Below are 25,175 nucleotides of genomic sequence, written 5' to 3'. Positions count from 1 at the left end.
ATTCACTAATTTCTTGTTGTTACTAAGTACTTTTAATAAACGATTTCCATTACTCTCTTTTTTTACCTACCACTACCTCTCTCCACCATGGCTATATAAACAAGCTCCTGCCCCAAGCTCTTTTCCATTGCCAATATATATTACCATTTTTTCTTTATATCTCTTTGTGCTTATTTATAAACAAAGATCAAGAAAAATGAAGATGGTATTGGTGCTTTTCTTGCTTGTTTCTCTTGCTCTCAGCTCTTGTTTCTTCGAGGTCTCGATTGCCGGTTCGGGTAAGTTAAAAACAAAGTTAAGCTTTAGGTTGATTTATATATATATATATATTAGTATAATTCACATACCATCACCGTCACATACGCACCACGACTCAAACCTGCAACTTGAGCTATAGGGTGAACAGTGAACACCCATGGGGGTTCGTGTTGATTTATATATGTGTAGCTTTGTTGGTTCATGGACTATATGGTATTGCAGATTTTTGTGACTCAAAGTGTGCGGTGAGGTGCTCAAAGGCAGGGGTTCAAGACAGGTGTTTGAAATATTGTGGGATTTGTTGTGAGAAATGTCATTGTGTTCCATCTGGGACATTTGGGCATAAAGATGAGTGCCCTTGTTATAGGGACATGAAGAACTCTAAGGGCAAATCCAAGTGCCCTTAGATGTTTTTTTCCCCATAATTACTTGTATGTATTTATTTTGCCTTGATACCCTTATAAAGATTTAACAAATGATGTTGTGGGAGGACCCTTAATGTTAAATATGTAAAATATCCTAAATGAATAAATTGGGTCCTTAGATATATGATTTATGAATATGCTCTTGTTGTTGGTTATTTATATATATTACGCGTAATTTTACGTATTTAATATTCAATTAATTTTAATTATAATAATTAGCGTAAAACAATTCAAAAGGTAACAAAAATTAGAATTTAGTCATCATATTATTTTTAAATAAGTTGAAATTTTGTTGGTTCAAAATTTTAAAATATTCCGCCAGTTATTTTAGAAATATATGTTTGTGACTAAAAATTGATCATCAAGAAGATTAAAATAAAATATGTGCATAATTATAGTAAAAATTAAATTTTAGTAAAATTAATATTATACCAAAATAAAATATTATAAATAAAAAGTAACATTTATGATAAATAATAATGATAAATTATTAGCATTATAATTGTATTAAAATAATTAAAGATACAATCATATTGATTACATGTTAAAATTATCTTAATTTAAATAATAATTAAATTTATATTATTTTAAAGTAAAATAAATATTTAATTTCTTTATGCGTTTGACTCGGCATATCAATGTATTATTGTTGTCCTGATCCATAATAATATTTGATTAAGGACAATTTAAGAATAGTCACATTATTTTAGGCGTTGTTATTATTTAATTTATTTACTATATAAAATATAGATTAAACATAATAATAGAAATGTCTTTATTAATAAAATAAGGTAAAAGTATGTATTATAATCATCTTATGATTGGTTTTTGGATATTCCAATAGGTGGAATAATACAATAAACACTATCCTTAATTTTCTTAAATATTTCGAACACTCCTTTACCTTTAATGAAGATCTTATCATTTGGAGAAACATATTTAGAGATTGGATCGAATCAGATCACCCTTATGTAACCCTTAAATCAAGGGAGTTGGATTAGATTGAAACTCTATGAGATTAGTTGGCAAGAGTCCACGTTTGTTTCGTTCTCTATTATTATAATGTACACAATTTATTGTATAGATTCATGTACGGGGAGAATTGAGAATTTAATTATGTTCTAAGTGAGGAATCTTATTGTATAAGTGCATATTGTTAGTAAAACCTTTGGTGTCGTGTGGTGAATTTAGTGGTGAGAGTATCATTCTTCAAGGTGCAAAGGTGAGGAAATTGTCACGGGTGTGTGATAGATTATGATCACTTGTTGTAAGTACTGAAGATAGTAAGTATTTCTCACTGAGCTAGGCTCATTAGACATAGAAAAACCGAGCTGCGTAAAAAATCCTCATGCATGTTCGTTTTATTTTTTTGGCTTTCAGATTTGATGTCAAAGAAGTGCCCATTTTCTTGTCACTTGTTGCAAGCACTTTGTTTAATTTGCTAGCAATGATTTAATAACTTCATACACCAATAGGATGTGCAATTAGAGCGATATTTCTCAACAAGTTTGCACGTAATGCTAATCGAAGATGTCAGAAGTCTTTGTGGCACCAACATGACTCGTAAACCCACAACTACGAGCCTATCAAACTAACAATCCACAAAAGTTTATTGTTTCAATATAGATATATCTTTTGTGCTTATAAAACTTGTCAAATGCACCATGTTCACATGCTTAAAAACTACTTGAACAATGGGCATCAATAGCATGCAAAATCTTTGATATACTCAATTCTTAAAAAGTTTAACATGCAATGTATACGTGTCAACCACTATATTATTCTTTACCTTTCTTATACCTTATCACATAAGGAAAGGATTAATAGTCAATGTGAACCACAAATTCCATTGACAATAGATAATGTTGCCAAGCTTCCAATGCCCTTAAAGGCATACAATTCTTTTATCACAGGTCAAGTAGTTCAAACGCATGTTACATTAAATTTCACTGGTTGTACTGATATCTACACTAAAAGTATTACGCTCAACCTCAAAATTCTTATCAAAATTTGGTAAAACAAGAATATAAGCATTACAAAAAATTATCTCCGCGATCATTATACGCGAACTCTTATTTGCTAAATTAACAAAATTATCTAAGAAAATCTAAGTTTGTGATTCATTAATGTTATGAAAGTCTTGAGACCATTAATTAAGTGAATACATAGTTAAAATTACCCACTAAAATTTTTCATCTATCATGATAGATGATTACCACTAAAAATAATTTTATAATTAGATTATGATATAATCATAATTTCTCTAGTTTTCGATTTCAACATTCAAATCAAATTGTTAATCTTGGTAAATTTTTTGTTAAATTTGTTGATGTAGTATTCTAAAAGTAAAAGAAAAATATTCACTTGGTAGTGATAAAAATAAAAAAATGATGTTGTAATAAATATGGTTTTAACGAAATAATTTTAACAGCGTTAACAATTGGACTTAAAATTTTAAAATTTGAAAAGTAAAAAGACTAAACTCTAAAATTGTAAAGAGTAAAGGGACCTATGACTGATTTTAACCAATAGAAATAGATAAGAGAGTGTGAAGGAGCCAACCCGCGCTCCCTATTCCCAAAATCCCCCCCAATCCACCAAAAAAATATAATTTTTATCTCTGGTTTTCAAAATTTGAAACCCCAAAAAGGAGGATTGAAATTTATGGAGGCCGCAAAAACCCTCCCAAAAACTTGAAAAAAATAAACTAAAAGAACCCAAAATATGAGCACAGAGTTACCTCCCAAGTATACCGCCAATCCCCCATGTTTTGAAAACAAAATCCCAAAATGGCGCTTTTCATTTCACCCCCCTTTTATTCACCCCCTTCTCTTTCCTTTCCTTTCACTCCATCTCTCTCTTCTCTTCTCTTCTCTCCAACCCCTTTCTCTCTTTGCACCCCAAAGGGTAAAACCTAAAGCAAAGAAGCAATGGCGGGTCAGGAGAATTGTGTGAGACTAACAAGGTCTACTGTTGCTAAGAAGAGAACAGCTGAATTGGCTGGGATAACAGATGAGAATGTGACCAATAAGAAAAGGGTTGTTTTAGGTGAGCTTTCTAATAACGTTGCTGGGTCGGTGAGTAAGGTTCAAGGGAAGAAACCACCAACAACAACAACAGCCCAGAAATTGCAATGTAAAGGGAAGGTGAAAGCAAAGTCTAAAGTGGTAAGACGGGTTCTTTTGGAAGGTGGAGATGAAAAAAAGGAGGATTTTGATGCTATGTCTAATGACCCACAAATGTGTGGGTATTATGCTTCTGATATTTATGGATATCTTCATCAAATGGAGGTATTTCCCCTGTTTCTCACTTATTATATCTATTTAATCTGCTGGAATGACTAAAGGGTTAATTTTTTTATTACGTGATTGACATTAGGTTGATCCAAAGAGAAGACCTTTACCTGATTATATCGAGAAGGTGCAAAAGGATGTTAGGATGAGTATGAGGGGGGTTTTAGTGGATTGGTTAGTTGAAGTTGCAGAGGAATACAAGCTTGTTTCAGATACTTTATATATGACTGTTTCATACATTGATAGATTCTTATCTTTAAATCCTCTCAATAGACAAAGGCTTCAATTATTGGGTGTATCTTCAATGCTCATTGCCTCGTAAGATTCTAATTTCTTTGATGGGTTGTTTTGTTTGAAATCATTGTAAATCTGTTTGTACTTACATTTTGTCCTTTTTTAAGCAGAAAGTATGAGGAAATCACTCCTCCAAATGTGGAAGATTTTTGCAATATAACTGATGATACATACACTAAAGATGAGGTAACCCTTACCTTCATTCCACTTGTTTATCTCCTTTTATTTGTGTACGACTTTGCTTCATTTCATTAAACATTGTTTTGGGTATATATGAAGGTGGTCAAAATGGAAGCAGATATACTTAAGTCCTTGAAGTTTGAATTGGGCAATCCTACAGTTAAAACATTTTTGAGGAGATTCACTAGAGTTGCTCAAGAATATTACAAAGTAAGAAAAGTGCCTATACATTTTTGCATTGATTCTAAATGTCTATTATTTTTTATGTGTTATTGAATGTATGGTTTCTTTTGATCCTTTATAGGCATCAAGCTTGCAGCTAGAATTCCTTGGGTGTTATCTTGCAGAGTTGAGTTTGTTGGATTATGGATGTGTAAAATTTTTACCTTCCATGGTTGCTGCGTCTGTTATCTTTCTTACAAGGTTTATAATTAGACCAAAGTGTCATCCTTGGGTATGGTTTTGTCCTCGTTACAATTTTTTGTCTTTGGTTTTTGTTTATGGTTAGGAAATATTAACTTGTCATTTGTGTTCTATAGAGCTCTGCCTTGCAACGAAACTTGGGTTACAAAGCATCTGATCTAAAAGAGTGTGTCCTTATCTTACATGACTTGTATTTGAGTAGAAGAGGAGATTCACTTCATGCAGTTAGAGTAAAATACAAGCAACATAAGGTGTGTGTTCATGTAACACTAGCCATTGATGTGGTTATAATTTATATAGTCTTGTTGTATTGAAATAATGTTGATTTCTCTTGAAACAGTTCAAATATGTGGCAACAATTCCGGCTTCTCCGGAGATTCCAGCTTCTTATTTCAAAGATGTTCAAGAAGTTGAGATTATTGATGTTGAAGATGTTCAAGTGGTGGAAGTTTGACACATGATTTATGGTCTGATTTTTGTAATTCAAGGCTTGAACGTGGGTGAAATGTATATGAGAACAAGATGGGACTCTTGCTGATGCAGCACCTATGATGCACTTGGTTGCTTGGAGATGTATATGTCATTGCTGGTGGTAGTGTGCTACCAACTAACACGGATAGAACTTAAGTGTATTAGTGATTTTCGGAACAACCATATTTAATTATGACTGATTGATTATAAGTGGTTCTTTTTGCTATGTCAATAGATGTTCTTTTAATTGATTTTTCAAGCCTTATGGTTGAATGATGTAAAATATTGTTGACAAGTTGATTTCACTACTTGGTAGCATTAAATAATCAAAGCTCATACCTATTTGTAAAAGTTTTTACCTTTCAATTTAGTTGATAAATTATACCAGGACTTAACCTTGATGCAACATGTGTTCATGGTGTTAAGCTCTCTGATTTTTCATGGATGTTTATACTGTAATATCAACTCTTCATTTGTACAAAAAACAAAGAGGCTATCTTGTTTTTGCTACATGGTAATCTGCAAGTTGGCATGGTTCCTGTTTCTGGTGATGTGGCTGAAATGAAACTGTTGTAGAAAGATCTGTGACCCGAATTATGCTTCTTCGTGTGCGTGTTCCATTAACTTCTGAAATTTCTTTTTCAGGTAGTGATTTCTGGTTGAGAATCAGTCGGCCTGTGCTGCACTAAGAGAAGTATGAAATGATACTGCCAATTTGCCAATCATTATAAGCAGATTCGTACATTAGAAGTGCTTTTAGTTTGATCCTATATAGGAATAGAGAGATTAAAGTCGAAGTTCCAAGTCAACTTTTAGCGACTCTGGTGGTGGTTTATATGGTTGGAAATCCACTTGATAACTTCCTATCCACTTTGATGTTGTTTTGTTGTCAATTGATCCTATCCACGCCTTCATAATCTCTTTCTTTGAATTGTTGAATCGTGCAACTGAACGTCTCTGTTTTTTGTTCAGTTGGCACACTAGTGAATGGGGCTGAAGACCAAGTGATTGTGTCATTGGCAAACTAACCATTGGCATCATCCTTTCTGACTGGCATCGACCCCTCTCCCTTTTGTGTGCATTCTGGTGGCCACCAAGTGCTTGCGAACTATAGAACTTTCGTCTGCAGAAGTTGCACGAGAAGATCTTGTTAGAGGCATAATTTGATCGTAATCCACTTTTCGATGCAACAATATCCCTGTGCCTGCCAAGACTCAAGTTCAGCCACTCCATTGAGTTGCCTTCATAGCATCCATCATCATGCCCTTCGTTAATCAGGTAATTAACTGACATTTCTACTACTTTTTGATACCGAAAAATGAAAACTTTGTAAGAATTAGATGAACTATAGGATCAACTAGAAACAACTAACTACAGCAGCAATAGATGAGAGAATAGATCCATTTATTACTTACCGGTATTGCTTGCTTGGGACACTGCTTATGTCTTATAAACACTTAGATTCCTAGCAACTCAATGATCGATGTGTCACGATAACAATTACAACACAATGGTATCACAATCTTAAAACTTGTACGAATTGCCTGCCATTATAGAGATTGTTCGTCTTTCAAGTTGTCTGCAGTTCACACTACACTTATCCATCCACATCAGTCCATAACTTTCAACATATCATTTTGGTTGACTGGGGGAGCCATACTGCATAGTCCAGATCGATATCAATGCAAGCATTGTACGTTTTGATCAAATGCAAGGTTTAGTTATATTCACCATTGTTTCCTACTTATGACAACACATGTATTCTTGGTGTAAAATCATGACATTGTAAACATATTAATGAAATAAGTCAACATTCTTTGTTCTCCATCATGTGGCTTTGTTTTGGGTTGATTGTGATTGATAGTTGTAACACTAAGCTGGGTTTTTTTCTTTTTTTATCATATGTTTCCATGTTCTTTGTCTTTCCATAAAGAAACATCAGTTCGGTCATTCCTATGTAGTTGTTTTCCATGTGGTTACTGCACTTCCTTTTTAGCAATTGGATTATGCCCTTTGGGTTAGCAGCTTTGATTGTTATTTCCACTCCTAGTATCATGCCACATTAAAAAAAATATTATTATATTTATTTTTAGTGTATTTTATTGTAAACAATGTATCATTAATATAGTTCCTAATTTTAATCTTCTCAAAAGTTTACCTAAAGCATGGCTAAGGTTGTCTTTACCATCATTGCAACGATTTTTCAGGTTTAAAGTTGCCTTTTACTGTAACAATAATGTTCAATCATGTTTTTTTCTAAATAAAAAATTTGCACCCGAATGCATAAGTCTTATATTTCATTAGTGAATAATAATATGGCATGCTATTATTAAATTAAACAAAAATATAGAGAACTTATCAATAAATACTAATATTTTTATTTAAACATAATTAAACATTAATTATAATTATTATAAATAAATAATTAACAACTCTCGAATTTATGATATTGAATTTAAGGGTTTAGAGCATTTGATTTAGGGTTTAAAGTCTCAAATTTAAATTTCAGGATTTTAACATTTATTTATAATTAATTATTATTTATTTATAAATCCTTCATTATTTTTAATTTTATATAACGATGACGTGTCTTGTTATTATTTAGTAACTGTATATGTAATTTATGTATATCATATATTCTCCCAAAAATAAATTATACATATAATTTATATTTCAATTCATCTTTTCAAATATATTTGTTGGAACTGAACATTGTCTTACGGCAACACTTAGGCCAAATTAATCAAATCCATGTGTTCCTATGAGAATCCACCAGCCATGAAAAGGAAAATTTAGTATACTTAATTTGACTGTAATAAAGTAGATTTTCTTTATTTGTAGACAGAGGAAAAGGAAGAAAAAAGTTTTAGGAGTTTAAATTCAATCGTTATATTAATTTATATCATTTTCAAAAAGATTTAGAAGTAATTTTTTCATTTAAGAGAGTCTAGGTCATTACCTGTCCCATTAGATTCGTCCTTAGTTTAAAGGTTTTGCAAACAAATGAGACAGAATATACTGAAAAATAATAGAAAGGAAGATTAGAGAAAACTTTGTAACAGTGAATGCAACGACAGATATCAATAAGTACTGGTTGTTGTAGTAAAACACATTTGCAGCCCTAGTGAAAGAACTTAGCTCGAATCTTCGAGACGACATTATTAGAAGAGACAATCAGGAACCCCGAAAGAATTAGTTTTCATGGGCCGTAAAGCGGATAGTATACAAAAGGTGGTGATTAGTAATTTTGTTTAGGGGAACTAGGATAAAATTGTAAAATTCGGAAAGCAAAGCTAAATATAGTGTTAAAAATACTTAAATTAACAAAAATAGTACCTTTAAGTTGTTGGTAACAATGAATAGTGAACAAGAATGCAGGGAGAAGTACTCAATTTAGAGAGAAAGATTAACAATAAATCTTTTAACTACCTTGGTAAATTTCTTTCATATTTCAATGGTAAATTACTCGCAAAATGTATTTCCTTGAATAATCTTATTTCATACAGCCTATCCCAAACAATGGCTATTCTTGAAGAACATTGCTTTAAATAAGAGTTGGTCTGAATATAATTATTGTAATACCCAATTTTAGCCCGGACTCATATATGGAAACATAATCTTCGAGGATATGTAATCTTAGATATGATATGTAATCTTAGAAGATATGATTTTGTAATCTTAGAGATTTAATTTGTAGATACCCTTTAATCTTCGCCGTTGATGTAATTGATCTATAACGCGTTGGATCTGGGGAGGCTCAGCTATAAATTGAGGCCTCTCCCTTCATTGTAGAAAAAAAGAATCAATAAAAAAGGGAGAACGATTGGCAGTTTTTTAAAGGTGGCTTACTGTTTTCTTTTTTTTCTTTTTCGATTATTTTTTATTTATTTACGATTTTAAAAAAGGGAGAAGGTGATACCACTGCGGATTTTATTTATTTATTTTATTTAGCCCTAATAAAGTGACGAGTTTAAAAGGATGGAGATATTTTCCCATTCGAGCCCTATGAGTTATTCGCGCCTTTTAATTGGGCCCTTCAATTTTTTTTAAATTCTGTTGATTTTCAATTTAATCCTTAATTTTTCATTTTAGGTTTTTAGTCTATTTTTATTAATTTTGTTATTATTATTATATTATATTATATATTATTATACCTACATATATGTGCGCATATGCATGTTAATATATATACATATATATTTTAAACGTTTTAATATATATACATATTATATACATACTTTATTATTATTTTATTTTCATAATTTTTATACATATATATATATATACATTTTATTTTATAATATTTATACGTTTGCCCATATTCTATGATTTTTATATGTTTATACATTTTGTAATATATACACATACATTTATACTCCATTCAAAGCTTATTATGAATATTTTCCACGTTTTATATTATACTTATATATTTCATTTTTTGTAAATGCATGAATATATTTTATATGTATATATTTATATTTTCCTTGTTTTCATAAATGCATTATGTATTTTATATATATATATAAGTTTTATAACCCAAAATTTTATGAGTAAATTATCTTTATGTCTTTTATTCTTCATAGTTCAAATGTATATATATTTTGTACCTTTTTCTCTTTATATTTTTTGTTTATTTCCTTCATTTGCTTATTGATTTATGTTTTCATTTATATTCATTTGATATTTTACATGTCATTGTTTATGTACATTAATTTCGTTTATTTCTATGCCATTGTTGTATTTATTATTACATTTTATATTTAATGTAGCATCACATCATTTTTTTTTCGATTTTAAAATTTTCAAAATTGAGATAACACTCGTATTTAGGATTTTCAAGGAAATTGAGCCCTAACGTATTGGGTTCTGATTTTCTTCCTTAAATCCAACGATCGAGGGTTGCTCATTAATAAAAAATATATAAAATAAAAAGCTTGTTGTTGGGGAGTTAAATATGTTGTATCCTAACGCATTTGATGTGACGTATTGATTTCTCGAGACAAAGATTTTTTGAAAAAAAAAATAAAGGAAATATTTCAAGTTTGAGATTTTGAGGAATTGTGCCCTAACGTATTGGGCCGCGATTTCTTAAATCTTAAACAAATGAATATTCTTTTAAATTTTTATTACACGAGTTTTAGACTAATTCATTTTTGAGGAAATTAGAATGTTGTGCCTTAACGCATTGGGTGTGACATTTTCTTTCTCCGAAATGATAAGGGTCTTAACAAGTAACGTTTTTAAGTTTTTGCTAAGGATTATATTTTCAAATTTTCGACATTAAGACACTAATTAATTAACTAGGTACCAATTTTGGGCGTTACGAGGGTGCTAATCCTTCCTCGTACGTAACCGACTCCCGAATCCGTTTTTCTAAAACTCGTAGACCAAAGCCGTTTTTTTAGGTGATCCAATCACACCTCAATAAAAGATTGGTGGCGACTTCCAATTTTCATTTTTTAAAGTCGACGACCTAAAATTTTTGTTTTTCAAAAAATGATTTCGACAATTATTTTTGTACAACAATTGTTGTAAATTGAAGTTGTTATTAGTCTCTGTATTATGAGTAAATTATGCATTTATTCCCCATACTTTAATTTAGTTATTTTAGTTTTATACTTTTTAAAATTTAAAATTTTAATTTCAACCAAATGACATAATTAAATTCATTAGGTTCTATTATTTCTAAAATATTATGCGATAAATATATTATCCAATTTGTAATACTATGTTAATTTACTATTTTTGTGTATAAAATTATTTGTTTCTATAAGAATATTACAAATTCAGGGGATGTTAACCCTTAAAAAATTAAAGTTCTTAATAAATTGGGACAATGTATCAATTAAATACACATATTAGCCCTTCGCTAAAATTAAATATTTAAACATTCAAAACTGGGATGCCAAATATATATCGGGAACAAGCAGTAGCTGTTTAATCGCATGATAAGACAATTCAGAACGTGTACTTTAAGCAAATATTTGTTTATACCACACAAGCTTTATGTATATACGTATATGTATGTGCGTGTTCTTTGGACTTTGTTTAGCTTAAAGGCTTTTTATATGCAAAAGGAAAAAGGGTTCCTTGAAAGAAGAATGGGCGTAGCTTATAGCTGATAAGTTCAGAATTCAGATACTCGAAAGCAGCAGCAGCAGCAGCAGCAGCAGCAGCTATAAAAGCGAAAATTGACTACTTGCCAAACCATACAAATAAAACCCAGACAAAGTTAAAAGCACAAGAGCCAATATCTATGCCTACTATAGTACTATCTATGAGCCATTAGTATAATTTTGGACATGTAAAATTACCCTTGTTTCAGGGACTGAATGCCATAAAGAAAAAAACAGATTGTGAAGAGAAAAAGAAGAAAGTCTTTGGAAAACACAATCTATTATATTATAAAAGAAGAAAAAAGCAAAAAAAAAAAAAATGGTTCTTCGTGAAGTGTGTCCCTTGTTTGCAGGGTATACTCAATACCATTTACATCAACTTTCTTCACCTTTTTCTTACATTTTCCAAACCAGTCCACTTATCTTTTGGTGCTTTTTGGACCCATTTATTTGCATTTTGTTCTTACACTTGAAGAGGTAGGGTTCTTCTCTCTTTCATTTATCCACCATAGAAGAAAAAGAAAAAAAAAACTCAGGATTTCTCTAGGTGCCAACAGCATGTTGAGGCTGTTGCGGATACTAATGGTGGTAATGTTGCTTTCTTCTATGTTAATCTCAGCTGATTCTAAAGATGAGCCATTACTTGTTGGCACCACCACCAATGCTCATTCACCAGTTTCCAATGAGAAGATACCTATGGACAAGCAGCAGCAGCCACAACGTTTGAGGGGTTCATTTGGTGTGTTCTTTTCAAGCAAGAGGAAGGTTCCAAATGCTGCTGATCCACTTCACAATCGTTGAAAGCCATGGGAGGAACATGAATTTTAAAGCTTTCATAATGTTGGGTTTTGTTTGATCTTTTCTGGGGTTATTATGAATTGCATTTTGCATCCATGTTTTTCAAAAATTTTGTTGGATTTTCATGACTATCATCTTTGTATTTGTCTATACTGCAATATATGTGTACTGTAAATGAAGAAACTTTTGGCTTTTTTATTCAACTTTTAATTTTTTGTAGTACCTCATAATATCAAAAGCTTGAGAGGTCACTTTTAGTAGGGTTCAGAGATTTGGTAGTACCAGAGAATAATCTTTATAATCTCTTGTGCCACCATTAAAAGAATTTGTTGGTATCTGTTTGTTTTATTATATCTACTATTTGTTCTTCTTCCTCGTTGAATATTTTTACAGAGAATTTTGGAGTTTCTTTCGTTTTCTTTTATAGGCGATGAAGGAACTTGTTGACACTAATACAAGGTTTATTGGACTGTATTTTTCTAATTACGTAATTAAGCTAATTAAATTAATGATTTTAGTATATATGAACATATTGAACTTGTACGATTTCATAAGTATTAATCAAAATTTCATCTAATTTGCAAAGCCAAACTGATGTAACCATTACTATTTGGTATATACATGTATGCGTCTATGTATATTTTAAGTTACAGAAATTCTTACCAACCAGTGGTGCTATTGCAATGGTAAGATAAAATTGAAGAATTAATGACTATGTAGAGGCATGCAATTATGCTATTTTCTTGCGTACAAAAGAATCACTTACCCCACTAAAATTCAGTAGAATTGTCAGGAATTTTAATTTCTTACAAATTTTGAACTCTATAAATTTTCGTCCTTTAATAAAATATAAAATTTTAAGTTAGTATACCGTAAAATGATAAATTTTTTATTTAACCCTTTAAAAGAATTATATAGATATAAGTTGGTGAGGTAAAATAAACTGATTGTCGTTGAGTGACATTCGGTAGTGCCCATTGCAAGTTGACATTAAGGTAGTTTAAATACTTGTCATATTTGAGTTGACAATATAATGAAGAAAATCTTTAGGCCTGATTATGTGCTGTTATACTGAAGATACTTTAGTTCATTTATGGAAATCAATCCTTAGAGTTTGAAGCTTGGATTAGATTTCAGTGAAGCAAATCAACTATTGGAATGTGGAGGATTGTTCAATATTGCATGTTTTAGAAACCATATCTTCAAATTGATTATGCTTTTATTGTTAATGATGTAATAGCTATTTTCAAGGAGTTACTTTGTATTCGCTATGATTCTATGTTAGCAAATCGAAATTGATATATGCATTGAGACTTGTTTAAGTTTTGTATGAGAGCTTATTGAGTGCATTCTAATATATTAATTGCGGAACTATTTTGTAAGAGAGTGCAAATTAAATTGTAAACATTGTTAAGTATTTATTGTCCAAGTTCTTAGGAGGATGATTTGGAGGTGAGTGTTCTAGTCTTTAGGTACAAAAGTACGATCTTTATACTCGTGGAGTGATAGAGTGTGAATCACTTGTATTGTGGATTAAAGATAGTGAAATTACTCACTGAACTAGGCCACAAATGTAAGAAATTTGAATTGCGTAAACAAATCTTTGGTGTTCTTTATTTTGTTTGCATAGTCTTCGCAGTGCCAAATTGTAGTGGCGACTGCAATCAAGCACTTCCATTGCAATTTTCATTTTAAGCAATCAAATTACGACAGGTAGAAACAATTGATATCAAACCAAACACTTAACGTATTTAGTAGTGAATCTTAGTACGAAAAGTTCTTCTATTACTCATATTGCTATGCTAATTCTGATAAAAATATACAATTAATTACAATTACATTTTAACTTTTGTAAAATATATAACTTCTTTTAAAATTTATTAACTCGGGTCCTTATAAGAAGGAATACACAAACCCAAAAGTGATCTCTATAGATTATAAAATGAATATAACTTCAAACTAATAATATTAGATGGGTTTTTCTTTTGATTTAAATTTAATTATTTTATATATAGATATATAAAAAGGCCATCATTTTTTGTTATAGAGAAGCGAGCATTAAAGTAGAGGAAGTGATGCAATCAATCAATCAATCTGCATTGAAGCTACGATCAGAAAACTGAGAAGTTAATAGGGAGAACCTCTCTGCCTTAAAAGGGAATCCATTTGGTAGAGCTGACGGTACGCAAAGGCATGGCGAATGCATAGATTTTTGCGGTGAGAGAGAAAAACCCACCCTTATGGCCGTTGCATCGAGAACCAAATATGTTTTCCATCTTTATTGACCATCCAAAAGCAGTACGGACATGGATAATATGACACTGTGAATGAGGGCCAAAGCTTTAGAGATTCCAATTGGCCTAATCATTTCTTCACATCTTTACCCCCTTACCCCACACCCCCTTTTTTGTATTTTCCCCAGAAATTTTAAAATCTCAAAACCAAGAACTTCTTAATGTCTGCTGAAAGCAATGCACATTTATCAGACCTCCTTTCTGGGACTTCATTTCTTTATTTTAAAATTACATAACATGGGGGACTTTGGCATGAAAGCAAATGTCTCAGGCGTGTTATATATACATAATATTATAATGGTAGTTGAGTATAAATTTTTTACTGTTACTCATTAGTGGGTTTCTTTTCATTTTGTTTCCTTAGGCTTAGGCGTGCATTAGCAGTGCAATGTTTACCCTTTTAAGACGTGTTTGATGGCATGAGAGACAAAACTTGCTTCTTTAATTGGGTTTTACAGCATTTTTGGCTTCACTTCTAACCAATATTTGCCTCCCAACAGTATGTCTACTTAACCCCGAATTGCGCCTTTGTTTTGGCTAAAATAACTGTGTTCCTGCTCTGAATTTAATTTTTGTATTTTTAGAAATTTAAAATTTAAGTCTCGGCTCAAATCGTAACAATTAATTTTTGTATTATGTATAAAATTGTAGATTTTAGTCTTTATTTTTCAATTAAATCATTCTTAGTTTCTTTACTTTTTCAAAATTTGAGATTTTAGTCTTGATGCAAATGACAGCCATTAAATCCAAAGATTCGATACGAGATTACACATGTAATAATATGTTTCCTAAATTAAATTTTAGAAATAGTAAAACTTAATGAATTTGATAATTACCTTTTGATAAGAACTGAAATTTTAAAATAAAATAAAAACTAAAATTAATCATTTTGAAGATATACATAGTATAGAGATTAATACCAAAACTATACCAAAATAATAACTCCTATGATCAAGCATTGGTCAAGTCCCCGAGGACCTTGCAAGAAGGATCTAAATATGCTCCATTTGGATTTGATAGGACCAGTTATCAAGGTGCTGCTGCCATGGGCTTTGCCAAAACTTTTTACCTTATTACCTACAGGTGTAACATTTACAGGTGAATGAGGCTTTGCTTATGTTAGTATATAGCTTACGTTTTAAGACTTTCGAATATTCCAACTCCAATTTTACTATATATAATTCATGCATAATTTTTTTTTGTAATTATTTAATACTTATAATGATTAATTCTGATTAAACTATTAATATAATTGTAATACTACATTAGCAGAAACAACAAATAGGGTCTCCATACCCAAATCTCATACCCCAAGGTTTGCAGGAATTAATATTATGGAATCTTGGCATTAGAGAAAAGCGTAATGCTTAAAGCCAAAGCCTCAATAGGCCCTTCCATGTAGCTTCTACAGCCTTTAAACAAACATAGTTAACCAAATTAATTAATAATATTATAAAATTATATTATAATATATCCATGTTATGAGTAAAAATAAAATTATATAATAAATATATTTATAAAATTGTTATAAATTATAATTAAGGTTTTGGTTGAATGGAAAAGTATAAAATTTAAAACTACAATGACTTGATTTAAATCTTATTATATATATATATATATATATATTATTTTTCTATATAATAGATACAAAATGAAAAAAAATTGTCAAAATAATATAACTCTGTAAAGTAAGTATATATTTTGTAATTACCCAATTGAGCTGGTGCTGATTGACTCATGACACCAACTCAGTCAAATACTTAATGTATAATATAAATATAGGAACCATATTATGATAGAAATTAAAATATAACAATTAAATCCAATTTAAGCATAGTAAAGAGATCAAAATAAAAATTTAACTGCTTTCCTATAATGTTAAAAAAAAAATAGGATTTTGCAAAAGGAGATTCTTTTATATACAATTATTATATAGATAACAAATAATTTTTTTTTGTGGTAAAAGCACTATAGAAGTTTTTGTAGGAGAAGTCATATTGCATTTTACTTCTTTTATTAAAAAAATAGGTAAATTAGTCTTTGTACATTAGAAAGAGTAAACCGATTCTTTTGTAAAAAATTGGTTCTATAGGTTAGAATGATGTACACATGGTGTTACATGTAACAGTTTAGTTAATTTTTTAGCCGTGCTAATTTTTAACAATAAAAATAGATGAAACTTTAAATAGAAAGGACCGGTTTTCTTTCTAATCTAATAAATAATCTGATTAACAAAGTCTAAAATAATACATGGTCAAAGGATGGAAGCAGTGAAATATACATTGGCGACGTCAAAGCTAAGAGGTGATGACATAATATTTGACTTCAATGGTGGTTTGGGGTGGATAAAAAAATTCAATTTGTATATCTCTTGCGGCCTCTCCTTTCAAATACAAATACTTGACTTCTTGCTTTCTCGGAGGGAACAGGATAGAATTTTTCTTTTTTAAGCTTACATCAATGGTTTAAAATTAAATTAGGAACTACTCGATAGATATTGAATTGATTTGGATAAGAACAGAATGGAGTAGATGCATCCGATATATATGAAGTATGTCAATTCATTCCGCTTCATTGCAACCACTAACTACCGATGGCTCATTTGCAGTCTTCTTTCTCTTAAAACATCATTTTATCAAATAGATTTCAGTATCAATATTGAGTTAAACTGGCAGCAACATGAACTCAGGGACTTCAACCATACAAGCTGAAAAGGAAATCGTGATTAAAGAAGTAAATGATTTCTACATTTTTAAACATAAAAATTACAAGTATAATTTCATGACATCTCTTCTAAAAGAATATATGATGTCCTAGATAAAGAACAAAAAAAGAAGAAGCTACAGCTTGCAAATCTGTGCATGTGAAATAAATGCTTAAAAAATCAATGTCCACGTCCCTTTCCGCTTGGCCCTGAGGCTAATATAACAGCCAAACCCCTAAACGAAACACGACTAGTCCTAGACTTGTTTGCTGACACAACCACTCCATCATCACCTCCACCTTGTTTAATACCGGCATTGCCCGACATCGATCGAAGGGGTCGGCCATTGACGGCAGCGAACTCCGATGAAACCAACACCACCGAAAGAACCAGCACCAAAAGAACACGGTTCATTGATGAACATGATGTTGAGCTGTTCTTCTTCATCGACATGATTGTATCTCTATTGATTTGTTTTGAACTTGTGTAATTGTTGAATTATTGCAAATGGTATTGCTAGCTAGCTATATATAAGGGATCTTCTCCAAGCCATGACGGTGAAGAGCTTTGTGAAAGTGGGGACCTTTACAAGCAGACTCTGAATTCTAACACATTTTGGTATAAGAAAAAAAGAGGGGCTTTACTTTGAAATTTGAGTGTTGTTGGAATTTGACTTTACAAATCCGGTACTGTTAGATTATATTACATGAAATCACAGGGAAAATAATGCAAGAAAATTTCTAAATTGGGAAGAAAATCCAAGGCTAAGCTAACATTTTATTAAACGAAGTGTATAAGCCTTTTTGGTTTGCATGGTTGGTTTCACACGCCTTTTTTCGTACACGACGCGTGTGTTTACACATCTGGTACGCGGTTGGGTTGATTGAATTTTTATATTTTGCAGTTTTGGTCTAATTTCGGTTTTGATCCTCTTACTTTAACTTTTGATATATATAATTTGATACTTTTACCTTTTTAATGTTATTAATAGGTTCAAATTGATACAGTTTAAGTGATCATATCTGATCTTTTTGACACAATCCCTAAAAGCTAAGACTCAATCGACTATTCCTTTTCTTTTCTTTTCTTTAAAAAAAAACCTTCAAGCATTACACTGACATGTGATTGACCCTTATTGTGTAACTGAATAAAAAAAAATCATGTTATTTCCTTAATAGAAATAACTAATAGTGTCATCAATTTTTATAAACTAATAATACTTGTTGTGGAAGGACTCCTTCAAGAGAAGTCTTCAAAGTGTTGTTTGCTAGGTGGCTTAAGTGGTACTGTACTTGTAAGTAAGTTGCCTATATGCCCTAGGTTGGTGGTTCGAGTATGCCTGCATGTAGGTATTTATATAATTATGTTATGCAAAATATCCACCGACCGAGGCACGTGCCTTCCGTGAACTGTACACGACTCTCGATTAGACTTGCTTATGTGATGGGCCACCTATCTAGGCTTGAAGGTTCACTTGAAAAATGGAAGAGTTTGGACAAAATATGAGACTCGAAAAATGGGCTTGGGTAAAATTTAAGGCCCATTTTTCTATAAAGGCCGAGCTTTGGGTAAGATGTTTTTGGCTCGAGCTTGGTCTGACTCGAATATATTATGTTATAAAAAATATTATATTAATTATATATGTTAAATAATAGTTATATACATATTTATACTTATATTAAATCGTTAACCTAATAATAATTAAACCCATTATCCAAAACCTAAAAAAAAAACTTACCCAACTAATAACCCAACCCAAAAATATAAAATTTTAAAATTATATTTAATACAATAATATATTTATTATATTTATTTATTTTTTAATATAATAAAATATTTATTATATTTATGGTAGTGTTTTTTAATATAAATACTTTTTAATGTATTTTTAAAATGTGAGAATACTTTTATTTTAGCGTTTTTTAGTGCATTCAGTGTATTATGCTTTTTTTAAGAAAAATATTTTTAAATAAAAATTAATCTAAAAAAATAAAATATGGGAGGATTGGGTCGGGCTCGGGTTTACCTTTCTTAAATTGGGACGAGCTTAGGCAAAAAAGTAAGCCCATTTTTCGGACCGAGCCGGGCCCAGGCTTGAATAATTGATCTAAACACCTTGCATGGGTCCAACCCAAACTCGAACGAGCCCATGAGCACCTCTACTCTCAGTTGAGGTGGGAGATAAAACCTAGACCACAAGGACAATACTTTGACATTATTAAGGGTTTGATCGATTGCTTAGACGAGGATGCTTTGAGAACTTCAAATTTCAACATAGTTGAGGTAGTAATGCAAGAATGAGACCTTTCATTAAAAAAAGAAGAGTATATTGTATAACATTTAATGCTAGAGTGAGTTTTTTGATGCATTTGTTGTTGACTTTTGATGAAAAATTGGACTTTGTTGAACTGTCTTTCTCCGAGTAATAGACGGTGGATACGAACATGTATTGTAGGAGCTTTACTTTTTATTTATTTATTTATTTATTTTGAAACTATGGGTTTAGTTAATTTATGTGTATAAGCTCAAATGAAATCGCCGGCCGTTATCATTTGTCAATTTATAAAGATTGTATTTAATAGGTCCAATTTTGATTTTAGTCCCTTCACTAATCTCAAATTTGAGATTTAGACACTAAACTTTGATTTAGCATAATTTTATCCTTCTCCTTTTATGATATCATTAGTCAATACCCATTTTAACTAACCATGCCAACATGATTTCTTTTTGTGTTAGAATGAGAAAATCAACATAAACATTTTAATTACTAACTAATGATATTATATAAATAATGAAATCACATTAAGCGAATTAAAGCACATGGATCAAATTCTAAATTTAAGTATAGTAGAAGACCCAAAATCATAATTTAGCCTGTTTAATACATTGTCCGTATATAAATTGATACATTGATAGTTAACAACACGATAACATTTTATTGAATGAAAGGTCTGTTTGGATAAGATAAAGTAATTGAATGAAAGTATAATTATCAGGGTAATTCTCTATGTCATATTTTTCAAATTGGTTTGAAAAATGGTTTTATTACAAGGGTTTTTTCCAAAGTAAAACATTAAACAAATCCAACTAGATATGGGACATTTTCAAACAAATGCACGAGCTTGGTCAAAATTTTCAAACATTCCCCCTTTTACTTGAGAATATATTAATAATTATTTTGAATTTATGGCCGACCACTAGGATTTATTGGCTAAGCATTTCAAATTTTTTTGCTGTCTCGTTTTATAGAGAATTCAACAAAAATGGACATTAAAAAAGTTGTTCTTCTTCACATTGAATATGCAATAATATTATAGAGTAGCAAATTCAGGTTCTTCAAAATCTCTTTGTAATCAATATTGGCTGTCAACATGTACCACATATAGGGTTTATTCGTGGCCAAATATTGTGTAAATTGATGCTAAAGTTGAATAAACATTTTTCATGTTGGAATTTTATACCCTCGTATAAAATCAATGTTACCGACCATAATAGGATATAAAGTTCCTGTGCTATGCCTGTTGGTGAATTTAGTCCTTATTAATCTCATTATAGGTTCTTATCACATCTTCTCTTTTTGATACAATACCTAAAACTACCCATAGCTTCTCCCAACCCTTAAATAGGAGGGTAATGCACTTCAGTGCACTCGAACCCATGTCCTCCTGCACTGGCATATTGGCAACAATACCAGTACCAATCGAGTTAAGACTTAATCAACAATACTACTGTATTTTTATTTTTGAAGAACTTATATTATTATTTAAAATTGTGTTATCTTTATATTTAAACAATGAAAAAGAGAGAGAGAAAAACATGATATATGTGCATTTATGGCATATAACATAAACGATTTTATCTAATTGTGGAATGTTTGACAATGGCCCAAGTAAACACATGGACTGATCATCATCTTGTGAAAGGGCTAAGTGAGGAAAATGAATGCTTGCTTCAAAGTTCAAAGTCCACCCTATAGAATCACCAATATCACATGGAACCATAAACTCACATTCAATTGTAACATGGATACGTACGGAGAGTATCTTTCCCAACATATATCACCAAAAATCAACCCTATAGGCTAATCAAATCAGCCTGATTTATATGGATGATGGATTGGCTTCACTAATACTTGGATAATCCTGGCAAGTTGGAGTGGCACTTGTCAATAGGTTGTCTTAATTAATATATTATATTGAATATGTTATATGACAAAAATGTGTGTCACAAACAGTTTCTACACTTGATTTACTTTCTTTACAATATCTCACTAGTTAATTTGGAATAAGATATGTGAAGTAAATTAATAGGATATATACAAATAAATAAACCTGTTAATTAAGTTGTCACGATCCGACTTAGCTTGTAGAATGTAAATTTAATTTGTTAGTCTCGGGATTTAATTATTTTATTGTAACTTTTTAGGTTCGATGTTTTATGTCTTGAAACATAAGGTATGTGTCTCGAGATCTTATATTCTTGGAGCAAATAATATGTCTAAAAACATGCAAGTCTCGATACTTAAAGCAGGAGACCCTAAAAACAAGATGAAAACACACCAAAAGACTCCCAAAACATCTCATTAACATGCAAGCACGTGCTTGGCAACATCGAAAATCCATTCTCAACTTACTTCAAACATAGAAATTTCTTAATGAACTCAAAAGAATTGTTAATGACTTTAGAACCATCTTAAAACACTTCAATTCATAATCATCAATGACAATAGAAGAGTAGGCATGGATACCCACTAGTGATCAAAAGAGGATAGAGTAGTCAAACATTAAGCAAAGCTTCCAAGCTCAATCATAAATAACATCAAACATAAAGATCAAAGTAACATGAAGCATATATATATATATATACTTACAATCATGGCATAATAGACTCTTTAGGTACATGCCACATCTAAATATACCCTAGTTTCATATTCTTATAGTCTTGAAGATGGTGTAGTGATTCGAAGGTTGAGTGAGGCTTCACGAATTGTACAAAATCTACGCACAAAAATAACAAATTAGGATAAGCATAAATACTTAATAAGTCCAAATGAAAAATATCATACTTACCTTGCCTATTGAGGAAGCTAGCAAGTTCGTAATTTATCCAATGGACAAGATCAAAATAAATGAATAGCATAGGAATATTAAAGGTGAAATAGCAAGCAATTCAAACATAAATGTAATCTTATAAGATTACACTTCCCTTTTTGCATATATATATATATATATATTCATAATTTTGTCATTCTTATCATCTTATGGATTTAAAATCTTACTTTTGGCCCTCCGTAATCTTAGTAAAATGGAACTAGGACACTGGAGGATCCACCCAAACACAACCATATATATACATACAATACACTATATGTGCGTTCTAACCAAGCACAACCAAAAATGTTGCACTAGAAGTGCTCCAACTAAACACAACCAAAGTTCTCAAAAGAGAATGTTCCCTTTGGTCCACGTAGGAATGCCAAACCGGGGTAGAAAATCAAGCTCCAAATCTCCATATAACGCGTACAACATTAAACAACTTTTATTGACATACTAAATGTATCTTAACCATTCTACCAAATTTACAAGGTCATTTTATCATAATTAAGCACATATAACATATTAATGACGTGTATCATAACAAATTCATATACTCAAAGTTTCTCATATTAATGTCAACACAAAGCATAAGCTTCTTGTCTATAAGTTTCAAATTTCATATCCTTACTCCTCGGTCACAACATGTCAAAATGTCAATGTAAATTCATAAACTATCTCAAGTTACATTCATTCTTAGCATATCAATTTCGATGAGAAAATCCATATCTCGACTCATGTACATATACAGTCATACTTGACTATTAAAATTTTAAATCAAAATTTAGCCCTCGACTTTACATTATGCCAATTTAGTCTTGATTTTTTAAAAATATTGTTTTATTGTTGAATTTTTCTTAATATTTATTTTAGAATTTTTAAAAATCAAGGCTAAGTTGACATAATGTAAAAAATTGATGATTAAATTTGTTGATTTTTTAGAATTACAACCAAATTATAGAATATGTAAATATTGGAGAGCTAAATTTGTTATTATACCAATGAAAAAGGGTCATGTCAAGACTTCGTTAGTGATTTAATGGATGAATGACTAAAATATTAAATTTCGACAACATTAGTGACTAAAAAATATTTTTTAAACCTAAATGACAAAAATAAAAAACACACTAATAATTGAGTGACTATTTATACAGGTTACCAATATTATTTTGCATGTTGCCTCAACCTACTATTCCTCCATCGTGACTCATGAGGTTGTTAAATGTAAGCCACTATTCTCCAATCTCAGTTAATTCGATGCTAAAATCTAATATAAAGTAGATCACGAATCATGTCTCTTAATAAACAATAGATTTCAACATTCTCAACAGAGCTTGTGAGCTGCAATAGCAACAATCCCACATTAAATAAACCTTCGGAGACTATCAGAGAATGATTGGACCACCCCCTCGGCTGAGCTGACCACATGCCGTAGTTGCCGGATTGGAAAACATGGCTCATACATGCGGTTTCACACGTAATGATATACCATTATACCAAAACTATAGCTATAGGCAGCAGCGGCAGTTGACATCTTGCCTTGGTGGTCACGGGATCAAATCCATAACCATATATTATTTTATTGTAAAATTTGGTCTTTACCCAAAGTGTAATGTGAGAAGATTGATGCAATATTAAAAATGTGAAACAAAATCTATGAGGTTTAGCCATAATCTTGGGTGCCTGCTTGTTGTATGGGGGAATAATTCTTCAACCTATTTATCTTATATTAAAAAGAGACCTAATTATGGTTTTAATCCTATAATATATTAAAATTTGAGATTTAATCCATTTATTTTTTGGTATCTTTCATGTCTGCTTTACGATATATGTTTAGGATTCGTGATTGTTCCTTCTAATAATGTTGTCCCCAAGGTTCAAGTTTTCGTTCTCATTGGGAGTGCAATGCATCTTATGACTACACCCAAAAGATGTTGGTGATTTGGCTTACTTTTTTTTTAAAAGTTTCACTAATACAAGATGGTACAATTGCAAGTACAAATACATGTCCGAGCAATTACAATAGTATGTAGAATTAACCAATATAATATATAACGAACGAAAAACCAAAAAAATCCAAAAAGGAACTAGATAAAACTTACACAAGGAATATGTACAAGATAGAAAAAGACCCACACATCACAAACACAAATGTTGGGACTCAAACTCAAGCCTTCAAGGTCCAAGGCCTTAACCTTTACCAACAACCTATTTACCTTAATTTAGCATAATTTGATTACTTTACTTTTGTAATGTTATTAGTAGGTCTAAATTGAAAACTGTATTAGTTGCTACAATTAAAGTGATAACGTAAACTCTTTTTAATTATATACAATAATAAATTTACATATTTAAAAAAAAATTCACATAATCACTTTAACTACAAGAACTAACAATGTTATCAATTTAAATTTACTAATAACATTATAAAAGTAAATTTATATTAAATTAAATAAAAGGATTAAATCCTAAATTTCAACGTAATATAGGAATTAAAACTAAATAGACCTTAAAAAGAAAAATTTGACGATGAAGCTATAATTTAATATAGAAAAGAAGATTTGAGTTGAAGTTCCGTTACATATGAAATCGCCAAGTTGCATGAAAAAATCAAAAGAATGTTAGACATTCTTTCTTAATATTAATAATAATCCATAAAAATTCAAGTATTCTTCAATAATTCAAACAAGAGGCAGAAAAGGGCAAGTCCTTTTTGTTGCCTTCTACCCCTATTTATACCCCCCAAGAGAGCAATTGTAACAAACTAGCCCAAGCACCGATTTAGCAGTAGCAACCACAAGAGCTAGCAGTGATTAATCAAAGAAA

General features: G+C 30.8%; 3 protein-coding genes and 1 long non-coding RNA gene across 4 annotated transcripts; 3 read left to right on the top strand and 1 right to left on the bottom strand.

The window, feature by feature from the left end:
- The first annotated feature begins 109 nt into the window (after positions 1-109).
- LOC105774703 (peamaclein) lies at positions 110-818 on the top strand. Its single transcript, XM_012597265.2, has 2 exons — positions 110-278; positions 481-818. Exons 1-2 carry the CDS (start codon positions 197-199, stop codon positions 663-665), a joined length of 267 nt encoding a protein of 88 aa, XP_012452719.1. The 5' UTR covers positions 110-196; the 3' UTR covers positions 666-818.
- A 2,446-nt stretch (positions 819-3,264) lies between these two features.
- LOC105774186 (putative cyclin-A3-1) lies at positions 3,265-5,695 on the top strand. Its single transcript, XM_012596578.2, has 7 exons — positions 3,265-3,973; positions 4,062-4,294; positions 4,381-4,456; positions 4,550-4,660; positions 4,755-4,904; positions 4,990-5,124; positions 5,214-5,695. The coding sequence occupies exons 1-7, from the start codon at positions 3,614-3,616 to the stop codon at positions 5,325-5,327; spliced, it is 1,179 nt and encodes a 392-aa protein (XP_012452032.1). The 5' UTR covers positions 3,265-3,613; the 3' UTR covers positions 5,328-5,695.
- Positions 5,696-5,715: 20 nt separating this feature from the next.
- On the bottom strand, positions 5,716-6,739 carry LOC105774187 (transcriptional regulator TAC1). The gene has a single exon (XM_012596580.2). It carries the CDS (start codon positions 6,635-6,637, stop codon positions 6,131-6,133), a length of 507 nt encoding a protein of 168 aa, XP_012452034.1. The 5' UTR covers positions 6,638-6,739; the 3' UTR covers positions 5,716-6,130.
- Positions 6,740-11,771: 5,032 nt separating this feature from the next.
- Positions 11,772-12,626, top strand: LOC128041645 (uncharacterized). The gene is made up of 2 exons (XR_008196564.1): positions 11,772-11,937; positions 12,080-12,626. It is a non-coding gene; the product is annotated as an uncharacterized LOC128041645 (long non-coding RNA).
- Positions 12,627-25,175: the final 12,549 nt, after the last annotated feature.

This window comes from Gossypium raimondii, chromosome 6, assembly GCF_025698545.1.
Source record: "Gossypium raimondii isolate GPD5lz chromosome 6, ASM2569854v1, whole genome shotgun sequence".
In the NCBI taxonomy this organism is placed as follows: domain Eukaryota; kingdom Viridiplantae; phylum Streptophyta; class Magnoliopsida; order Malvales; family Malvaceae; genus Gossypium; species Gossypium raimondii.
This window is presented reverse-complemented; position numbering and strand designations above follow the sequence as displayed.

Coding starts and splice junctions, on each gene's coding strand:
- LOC105774703 (XM_012597265.2), top strand. CDS start 197: ATGAAGATGGTATTGGTGCTTTTCTTGCTTGTTTCTCTTGCTCTCAGC. Junction 279..480: donor GGTCTCGATTGCCGGTTCGG/GTAAGTTAAAAA, acceptor ATGGTATTGCAG/ATTTTTGTGACTCAAAGTGT.
- LOC105774186 (XM_012596578.2), top strand. CDS start 3,614: ATGGCGGGTCAGGAGAATTGTGTGAGACTAACAAGGTCTACTGTTGCT. Junction 3,974..4,061: donor GATATCTTCATCAAATGGAG/GTATTTCCCCTG, acceptor GATTGACATTAG/GTTGATCCAAAGAGAAGACC. Junction 4,661..4,754: donor TTGCTCAAGAATATTACAAA/GTAAGAAAAGTG, acceptor GATCCTTTATAG/GCATCAAGCTTGCAGCTAGA.
- LOC105774187 (XM_012596580.2), bottom strand. CDS start 6,637: ATGTCAGTTAATTACCTGATTAACGAAGGGCATGATGATGGATGCTAT.